This window comes from Lutra lutra, chromosome 7, assembly GCF_902655055.1.
Source record: "Lutra lutra chromosome 7, mLutLut1.2, whole genome shotgun sequence".
NCBI classification, from domain to species: Eukaryota; Metazoa; Chordata; class Mammalia; order Carnivora; family Mustelidae; genus Lutra; species Lutra lutra.
Genome location: NC_062284.1, coordinates 48,252,088 through 48,262,111, shown reverse-complemented (window position 1 = coordinate 48,262,111; position 10,024 = coordinate 48,252,088). Strand labels below are relative to the sequence as shown.

At 57.1% G+C, this 10,024-nt stretch overlaps 1 protein-coding gene across 6 annotated transcripts in view; it reads right to left on the bottom strand.

Annotated features, from left to right (window-relative positions):
* Positions 1-3,326: 3,326 nt before the first annotated feature.
* The window catches only part of MAP2K5 (mitogen-activated protein kinase kinase 5), a 253,962-nt gene continuing 247,264 nt past the window's right edge, over positions 3,327-10,024 (bottom strand). For 3 of the 6 annotated variants that reach the window (XM_047735602.1, XM_047735603.1, XM_047735600.1), the window contains one exon: positions 3,327-3,782. In XM_047735602.1, coding sequence (XP_047591558.1) covers positions 3,678-3,782 — 105 coding nt within the window. In that variant the 3' untranslated portion in view covers positions 3,327-3,677. The other 3 variants (XM_047735597.1, XM_047735598.1, XM_047735596.1) reach the window with 1 other exon arrangement.

Sequence of the window (10,024 nt, the reverse complement as noted above, 5' to 3'; positions counted from 1 at the left end):
TTGAAGCACCTTCCCCCTGCCAGCCCAAGCCAGGCCCTGGGGAGAGAAGAGTCAGATTTATCCCAGCCTTGGAGGGGTTCACAGTCTGTACCCAGAGAACGGAATAAAGAAGGTTCCAAGAAGAAGTGCCATTTGAGCCCTGATGGGAGGTGTGGGAGCTAGCCACGTGGACAGGTGGATGATGGGTGGGGTGGCATTCTGGGCAGAGGAAGAGCTTGCTCCCTCCGGGCATGTTCCAGGTCTCAGGCCTTCCACGGCCCGAGGGAAAAGGCAGCTTGCCCTCAGGCCTGCTGAAGGTGATGGGGGCATGAAGGAGCCTCACCAGGCGAAGGAGTGTCTTGCTCTCTAGCCAGGGGGGTCTTTGCAGGAGAACCCAGTTCCCCATCTTCCCGAGACTTTGAATAGAAGGAAACTTAGAACTTGGGGGCTTTCAACGTGGGGTCCATGAATGAGTGGGCTCCAGGGGTTCTAAACCCTAGTTGGGAACAAAACTGTGTCCATGCACATGGGTGCACATGAGTCTGGGGCAAAGTGTACTACTTTTGTGGGACACTCATGGGGGTAGCCCCTGCTCCAGAATGCCAGGGCTGGGAGAAGCTGCAGGACTCCGTGACATGAGCGCCTGCATCTACTGATGAGGAAGCTGATGCCCAGGTGGACATGTGCCCCCTCAGAGGTTGACCCAGAAGCCAGGCTGGGGCTTCAGCGTGCCCTCTGGAGCAGTGTCTTCCAGTACCACTGGGGGGTGCTCTGCCTGTGTGTCCTGGGGGCTGGTCCCAGAGCAGATCCCTGGGCTCCATTCCCACGGATACTGACACAGCATCTTTGCACACCAGTGTGTGTGTGCAATTCTGTGCTAGCTAGAGGACGGGGCCCATGTGTGCTCATTCACACGCACGTATGTATGCTCGGGGAGCCAACTCCTGGAGCTGTGGTTAAGGGCGGGTTCGGAGTTCCAAAGCACGCTTTGCTCCTTACTCGCTGGGAGACCTCGGGTCACGACTCTTGGGCGCTCTGTGCTTCAGTTCCTCCATTTGTAGAACGGGAAGATTACCACTACCACCTACCTCATGGCATTGCCGTGAAGACGAGAGTCAAGGAAGCAAGCCCTCAGCACGGGGCTGGCCTGGAATGCCCGCTTGTTTTCTCTACCTCACCTGGCTTGGGACCTGGGGAGGACAGACTTGCCGGGTGCACCCTCTTGAAGCAAGGGTAAGCGTTAAGTTTGGGTGGTAGCTGGTTCACATTCTGGGGTGGGCAGACCTCTCTGGGGAGGCCCCGAGCTTTCCCCACTCCCTGAGCGCCTCTTCTTCAGGAGGTCCACACTCCATGCTCCTTGCAGCCCTCCCTGCCTGGAGCCCTGACTCGGGGAGCAGAAGCCGTGATGGCCTGGGCCTCATCCAATTCTGTGACTTTCCTAGCCCCAGGCAACAGCAGGTGCTCAGTAAGAAGACAAGCGCTCTGTTTGAGGCCAAGGGGCAGCTGGGAACCCATACCAACTTGAAAAGTGTTATTAAAGTTGGAGGACTCCGATCCTGCAGGAGAACACAGAATGTTGCCTGGGCAACAGAATGAGCACAGCCTGGGAGTCACAGCCCTCCTCCCACACCAGCCATTCAGCTAACAAACATTTACTAGGCACCTGCTAGGCCGGGCTCTGTTCTTGGCACGGAGGTACCATGTGAAGAAAACAGACCAGCATCTCCGCCCTGGTGGAGAGTGTACATAGGGGACCAGAAGCGAGAAGACAGAAGGCAAGTTGTGAAAGTAGTGTTTTGTCACACAGTAGCAAATGCAGTAGGGACAATGGGTAGCCAGAGGAAACACGAGTCCCAAGGAGGTGTGGAGGGCTGCAATTTGAAACAGAGTGGTCAGGTCAGAACTCACTGAGATGTCGTCTGAATACAGATCCGCTCCCAGACCAAGTACAAAGGCCTGCATTAGTTGGCATGACCCCAGCTGCCAGTTACGTACCGGCAGAATAATCGTGTTCTGGCTCAATGAGTTCTGTTCCTCCACGTGGTGACTCAAGGATTCAGGCTCCCTTCATCTGGGGCCCAGCCTTCCCCGGCCTTCCACTACAGCCAGGAGAGGAGAGAAACAGGAGTGGAGAAGGCACACCTGTACCTTACGCTTCTTGGCCTGGAAGCAATGGACCACCTGCTCTCTCCTCCATTGACAACGCTAGTTTCATGGCCCCCTTCAGGGCAAGGGGGACTGGGAGATGTCCTTCTGGGCCGGGCAGTGACTTCTCAGCAACCGCACTTCACGATGGAGGGAGTGTGAACCTCCCGGGGTTGGCTAGATGTGTCTGTGGTGGCCCTGAGTGGGCAGTGTGCCTGGATGTTCAAGGATCCGTGAGGACGCCACTTGGCTGGAGGGAGTTGGGGGTGATGGGAGTTAGGGTCAGAAATCAAGGCAGAATGGCTCACACAGGCCATTGTGGGGTCTTTGGCTTGTTGCTAGAGGTTCTGAGCAGGAGAGGACCATGACCCACCGGGTTTTAGCTGGCTCCCTCTAACGGCCATGTAAGAAGACAGGAGTGTGGAATCAACATGAAGGTAAAGACAACAGGTCTTCGAGGTGGGCTACATGTGGGTGTGAAGGAGAAAGGAGTCAAGGCCCAGTGCTAGTACGTTAGCTTGGGAGCCAGGAGGATCTCCATCTCCACCACTTGCTGAGATGGGAGAGCGGTGGTGTCAGGAGTTTGCTTTTGGATATGTGGAGATGGCTCTTAGACGTGCAAGTGCAAACCCAAGCCTCTGTAAGCCTCAGTTCCTCACCTGTAAAATGGGCGTGACCACACTTACCCGGCAGGATGACCCAAGGGTGGCTGTGAATGGCCCGAGTTGAGTGAGGTTTGCAGGGTGTGGGGCCAAAGGCAGTGACCCTTGCTGTGGAGGAGCTGGAGGTGCGGTGTGGGAGCGGGAGCCGGGAGAAGGGCCTCAGAACTGCTCGGCGCCTTTTTCCAACTCCTCGCCCGCTGCCCTACAGCAGGCCACTGGGTCAGAGTGGCTATGGGGACAGACAAATGCTGGTCCAGCGAGGAGCATACAACAGGCGTCCTGAGGCCCCAGATCTACTGCCGGCTCAGCTACTCCGTGCCTTGGGACTTGGTTCAGGGACCTGCGTGCTTCAGTCTTCTGTCAGGCAGGCTGGGCTGGGGGCCTCATCATAGACCATCTGGAAGCACCGGGGAGCTTGCAGGTGCCTGGGGGAGGGGCAGCTCGACACTGCCATCCATCCTTGCTGAGGCGAGGCCCTGTCCCAACCCCACCCCTGGAGGGGTAAGGCACTCCTCACACAGCACAACCCTCACAGGGACAGACAGTAAAGAAGCAGTAATACTTTTATTCCCATCAGTGATGCTGACGGGGCCTGACCCTTTACAAAGAAAATGTTAGGAAAAAAGAGGGGCAGGGGTCCGAAGTCTCCGTTCTTGATACCCCCACCCCTCTGCCCACCCACCGTCAGTGCCTCCAGACCAGAGCAGGCAAGGGCTGGCCACTCTGGAGGGCTCCCTGGGCTAGGCCATCTGCCAGCAGAGTCAAAGGTGAGAGCAGAGAAGCCGGACCCAGCAGAGCTCTTCCAGGGCAGACGGCGAACAGAAAGGGGGCACGATGGGTGGGCTGTCCCCTTGGTGACCAGTCCTGGGCTGTCTGTGCCCCTCTGCGGCATCACGGGGGCCCCTGCTGGCTCCGCCTCTCCTCCAGAGCCCTGCACACCCACATGGACACCACGGTGGCGTTTCCGTCATTGAACTGCATGATGAACGGGTGGCCCTGTGGTGGGGGGGAAGGGGAAGAGAGGCTGTGACACACATTCCCCAGACTCTGCGCTTCATTACGCTTGCCAAGGCCTGTTCTCAGCCTGGACCTCCTTTCTTCTCCCCCACTAGCCCTACAAGAGAAGGACACCATCAACCCATTTCATAGCTAGCTTGACTGAGGCCAGTGGAGGGGCAGCACTCGCTGCATAGCTCAGATTCTGCCCGGTGCTCCACCACCACCTCCTGAGAGTCCCACCGGCCTGCAAGTTGCCTGTGGGGGAGGGCCTGTCCTGTCTCCACACTGCCAGGCTCCTCCGCACCCCGCACCACTCCAACAGCAGACTGGCGAATGCCTGGCCCCTGGGTTGCCAGCACCCCAGTCCAGGGGCTGCCCACAGATCAGAGAATCATCTCCTCCGTGGCTATATCTCTCCCTTCCGGTGTTCTTCTATGTCTATGTCTTGGCAACAGGCCTATGTCTATGCTCTCTGAGGAAGTCCCCACATCCAAGTGGAGGGAAGGCAAAAGTAGCAGGAGCAGGAGAGATACGCTGGTGGATGCAGATCCCCTCTGGTTCCTGGTGACCAGGGCGGGCCTGGACTTCGGAGGGGCCAGGACTGTCTCCATGTGGCCTGTGTCGGGCTCTAAATTACTTAGTCTATAAGGCAGGTCCAGTTCTATTTAGCCAGTCCCCTCCCCTGCGGTCCTGAGGAATCAAGATTCACATTCACAAATCTTAGGGCTTCCTGGGAGTTCTCAGGGAAGGTCAGAAGAAAGCAGAGGCAGTCAGTCACCCTGACCACAGGCCAAATGTGAAAGGGAAACTGAAAAGCATTATCTTCCCCCCTCCTTACCAAGCAGCTTCTCTGCTAAGAAACACACACCTGAAAGCTTCTTCTTTTACCAAAAATGTAGCCGGAGATTCAGGGAGCTGCAGTGGGCTTGTGTGGGGGGTGTGGGAAGGCTCCTGCTTCCCTCCCTTCCCCCCACCTCCTCTCCTGCCCCTGCAGCCTTCCAGCTCCAGCTTGCCTGAACCCTCAGCTTTCTTCTTTTTTTTTTAGATCTTTTTTTTTTTTTTTTTTTTTTTTTTTTTTGAGAGAGAAGAGAGAGCAAGCATGCAGAGAGGGAGAAGAATCTTCTAGCAGACCCCCTGCTGAGTGCGGACACAGGGCTTGATCCCACGACCCAAGAGATTAGAACCTGAGCCAAAGAAGAAAGTCAGATGCTCAGCATACTGAGGCCACCAGCACGAGTGCACCTCTGGCTTTCTGAGCCCTTATCGGGCTCCTTCTCTCTTCCCCACTGGTGTGAGCTGGGCTCCCAGCACTGCTTTCCCCATATACCCCAGTCTTGACCAGCAGCTCTGGGGAATAGCCAGCCACAGGCCAAGCTGCCTCAAAATGAGTTCATCACATGGCAGGAGGGATGCGGGCCGGCCGGGGCTCATATGCCCTGGTGCCCAGATCCCAGGGTCTGCAGGAGCGGCCTAAGACCAGGCCAGGGGAGGCAATGAGGCTGCTTGGTCAGACCTGATGTGTCTCTGGGGATAGGAAGGAAAGCCATCCAGGCTTCTTTACCTTGGACTCCTGCTGCGTCCCCTTACCTGGCTTTCTCAGTTCGGGTAAGGAAAGCCATTTTCCAAAGCACCTGGCATGGTCTAGCTCAAAGCCGTACAGAACACCAGACGAGGGCAGGGAGCTTGGCTTAGGGGGTGCCAAGGACACTCAGCCCAGTGCAGTGACTCACCGAGGCCATGGTGGAGCTAGGCCTGGGGCCCACCTGGGCACTTCCTGGGATCTGCTCATCGCATTCTACGGGGGATCCCAACACATGTGCGGGACTACTGGGGGGCGGGGCAGGTGCCCCTCACAACTGCCACTGGGTCTTGGAAGCCAGGTGGGGTTGGTGTCCTGCAGGCGGCTGGGCTGGGGCTGGAGCAGGAGAGGCCCAGGAGGGCTCCTATCTTGACTCCCACATGCAGTTCTCCCCCGTATACATGCCTACCCTACACCTGCCTTCCTAATCGCTACCTAACAAGAGGGAAGTCCTCCTCTATGTCTGAGTGCGCACACTGCCTTTCCAGGAGGCTCAGGAGAGGTGACCTTGTGCCCTTGTGAAGAACAAAGGGAAAAGCTGTGCTCAGAAGCTGATGGGCCCCTCCCCTCAAGCCTGGGATAGCACAGTGTCACTTTCCCAGAATGCCCGGTGACTTTGGGGCCCATATGTTGCATCTCTGTTATCATCTGTTCGGGAACAAGCAGAGCGGAACTGCAGGAGGGGAGAGTGGAGGCATTCCTCCAGTTAGGGGAAGGCTGATGGCTGCACGGCAGGGAGGGCACTGTGCCCAAGTGCCCTGGGAGGCACGAGGAGGAGAGGGCCGGAATCCACTGCTCTGGCAGAGATTCTGCCCCTTTCCCGCCCTCCTTGGCTGGGAGGTTCTCCTGTCCTGCGCGTCCCTGATGCTGTACACCCGCCTGCAGGGAGGGACCTGGACAGGTGGTCTTGTCCCCAGCCATTGTTGACTGGCTCTGGAGAGAGGTGTGGGGGAATCATAGAGGGATGCAGAGGGGACAGAGACGGACAGATATGGGAGGGAGACCCCAGCCTCTCTAGGGAGCAGGGCCTGTAAGCTGTGAACTTGGGAGCCGGTGGTGGTGAGGCACAGAGAGGAAGCCAGCAAGCAAGGAGGGGAGCACAGAGAGAAGCAGAGCAGAGCAGCAGGGGCCCCCGGGGCAAGGATCCCCCGGCTTGGCCGCAGCTCAGCCTGCAGGGCCCACGAGCACCTCACAGTCTGGGCGACAGGCACCAAGTCAGAGGCAGGCACTAGAATCTCCACTTTACACACGAGGAAGCGCAGACCGCTGGCTAATGGCTGACCTGCCTGGGCTCCCAGGGCTGGGTCTGGATTACAGGTGTCTGAAACCCAAGACCACGGCCCAGGGCTCTCTCAGGCTGACCGGGAGCAGACAGAAGTGGCAGAATCAATAAACAGATCACAATTCCCCTCACCTTTATTTCTGCCCCGTGATTCAGACCCTCCTGGACGGAGGTGACACTGGGGCTGCTAGCCTACACTGTCCCAGGTCCTGACCTCAGTTGGCGCCATGCCCTGGACACACTGGGAGAATGCCCGCCTGTCATGGTAGCAGGTGACTCTCCCCTGATGCTCCCCAGCCCCGTCGGCCTGTGTGGGAAGCAGGGCATGCATACCTTCATCCCATTTTACAGAAGAGAACACTGAGGCCCAGGGAGGGAAGTGACTGGTTAACAGTGCTGGGGCTGAACTCAGGTCTCCTGGTTTCTAAGCTGGTGCATTCTCAGGGCCAACTGTTGTCCCCTGTGACCCTGGCGGGTGTGTTCCCCGCTTCTTCTCTAGGATACAGCGACACTCCTCCAGCCCTGCAACGCACAATGCAGGAACTCCTCACGAGTGTAATAAGCAAACAAAATCTGATGGATGATTCTAGAGAGAGCAGGAGAATTCCTCAGCCACTCTGAGGTGCTTGGGTTCCCAGGAGGCTCCGGACAGGCCGGAGCAGATGCGGGCACAGCCAGATGCCAGAGATGGACGGAAACGACCCCCTACAGAATGCTAGTGCTAAGTCCAGCGCCATGGAGGGGTGGTGTGTGCCGGGTGCCTGCTGAGGGCTTTGTCCTCATTTTCCCACAGAATCCCCACACTCACTCTGGAGGCACACACAGCCATGCGTGTCCACCTTCCAGATGAGGAAACAGACACTCGGAGCCCTGTCCAGGGTTGTCGGAGCAAGGGGCCGGGCTGGACACCAACGCGGGGCTTCTGACTCCAAATGCTCTCCCACACCTGCAACCAGAGAGCTGACTTCGCAGGTCTCTTTCGGGGTCTCCATGAGGCCCTGGAGGGTTCATGCCTCCTGCAGCACTTGGGGGAAGTGCCCATCCTGTCCCAGGGAGAGGAATCCAGACATGGGCAAACCCTCGTAGTCCCAATCACACAGCAAGGAACTGGGGGAGGGGTTGTGTGCGTTTGCCTTGCTCCCCCTGCAGTGACACCCACAAGCAGCTTGTCAAGGAGCATCTCACCCCCCACCCTCCACCCCCCGTGGCTGCCCCAGGTACGGGCATCTCTGCCCTCCCGCCAGAAAGCGTGTCAGCAGCCACTCGGCCGAGGCTGGCGGGCGTGGGGTGTGCGCCGTGCTGGGGCTGCTGCCCATCTCGCTGGCCTCATCACCAGGCAGTGGGAGCCACTCTTATTTCCTGCATTCTCTCTGGGCCACTTGCAACAATTAAACTGGCGAGGGTTGAAGTATTATGGTCCACAGACTTCGCCACAGAAGGTGGAGACATAATGAAGGGAAGAGGTTGGGACCACAAGAGGTAGGACGGCTCCAAAAGTGGGACGCGGGGGAGCGCACGAGGGACAAGTCCACGGCCACCGAAGACGGCCGTTGTCACCTGGTGTGGCCACGGCCACGTGGGGCTGAGCAGCGGACCGTGCTGGCACAGGGAAGGGCCCTCGTGGAAACTAAGAACTCATGGGTGGGGGAAGTGTAGTTCTCCCTCTCCTTTATCTGGGCAAAGTGACCGGGGGTTTGCTAGAGCGGGTCTCTCTGCCTCTGTAGTATTGTCCCTAATTTTTTCTCATCCATTTCATAGTGACGAGATGCCTTCCTGACCGACTGCAGGGCACTCCCGAGTCCCTCTGTGTAGGCAGTGCTCTACCCTCTGCCGGCGGGGACAGGGAGGTAGGGGGTTAGTGTGCCCACCGCCTGCTGCAGTGCTAAGAGCTGCCCGAGGCTTAGGGGTCTGGAGACTTTCTTCCCAAATGGGAATTGACCTGCGTGGGGTCTGCACACTTCCTTCTCTTGCATAACTTCCTCAAGAACATCATGCATGTGAATCATTAATCATCTGCAGACAGACCTGCCATGCCGGCACACAGTAGGCCCTCAATTAGTAGCAGGCCTGCGGCAGGACAAAGCCATCCGCATACTCTGTGTGTCAGCACTTGCCGTGCGCCGTACAGCTGCTGGACACCTGCACGTGGCCTTGAACCCCCCCAGCACCCCCATTTACAGACAAAAGGAACTGAGGTGCCAAGCAATGGGACAAGAGCTAGAAAGCGGCAGACGCAGGGTTTGAATCCAAGGCTCTCTTCTGTCCTGGAGGACACTGACCACTGTGCTTTCTGAGGTCAGGCACAGTGAATTCTAAATGTCTACTTCCGGGGCGCCTGGGTGGCTCAGTTAAGCATCTGACTCTTGACTTCAGCTCAGGTCATGATCTCAGGATTGTGGGATGGAGCCCCCTGTTGGACTCCGTGCTTAGGGGGGTCTGTCTGAGATACCCTCCCTCTGCCCCTCCGCCCACTTGCAAGCATGGCCTCTCTCTTTCTAAAATAAATAAATCTTTAAAAAAATAAGTTTCTACTTTTTAAAGATTTTATTTATTTGTCAGAAAGAAAGAGTGAGCGAGCACAAGCAGGGGGAGCAGCAGACAGAAGGAGAAGCAGGCTCTTTGTTGAGCAGGGAGCCCGATGTGGGGCTCGATCCCAAGACCCTGGGATCATGACCTCAGCTGAAATCAAGAGCTGGATGCTTACCTGACTGAGTCAGGCAGGTGCCCCTCAACAAGTGATTTTTTTTTTTTAAGACTTTATTTATTTGACAGAGATTACAAGTAGGCAGAGAGGCAGGCAGAGAGAGAGGAGGAAGCAGGCTCCCCGCTGAGCAGAGAGCGGGATGTGGGGCTCGATCCCAGGACGCTGGGATCACGACCTGAGACAAAGGCAGAGGCTTTAACCCACTGAGCCACCCAGGCGCCCCAACTGGTAACTGCAATTAGAGTGACAAAAAGGCGTATCTGTGTCCTATCTTGTTCAAAGTCCTATGTGTTAGGCAGTTCTATTCACATGATTTAATAATCAGCAACTCTGAGTATTTTTATCTCCATCTGACAGATGAGGAAACTAAAGCACAGGAAGGTTGAGGAAGTAGCCCAAGGCCGTGGAGCTTGAACACCGTGATGTCTCCAGCGCCCGAGCCCTCCGCCGTTGTGTTGTCCTGTGGCATGAGTGCCAGGGCTGGAGACGGCAGCCTCCACCCTGCAGGACAGCCTGCCCCCAGAGCAGAGGTGAGAACCCCTGCTTCTCCATTCCCTCTCCTTGGACCCAGTCTGTAGAGAAGCAGGAAAACTACAGGTCTAGTGCATGGAAACCTTCCAGGGCTACAGACACTGACTGGACTCTGAAGGTAACCACAGAAAGAACAATCAGAA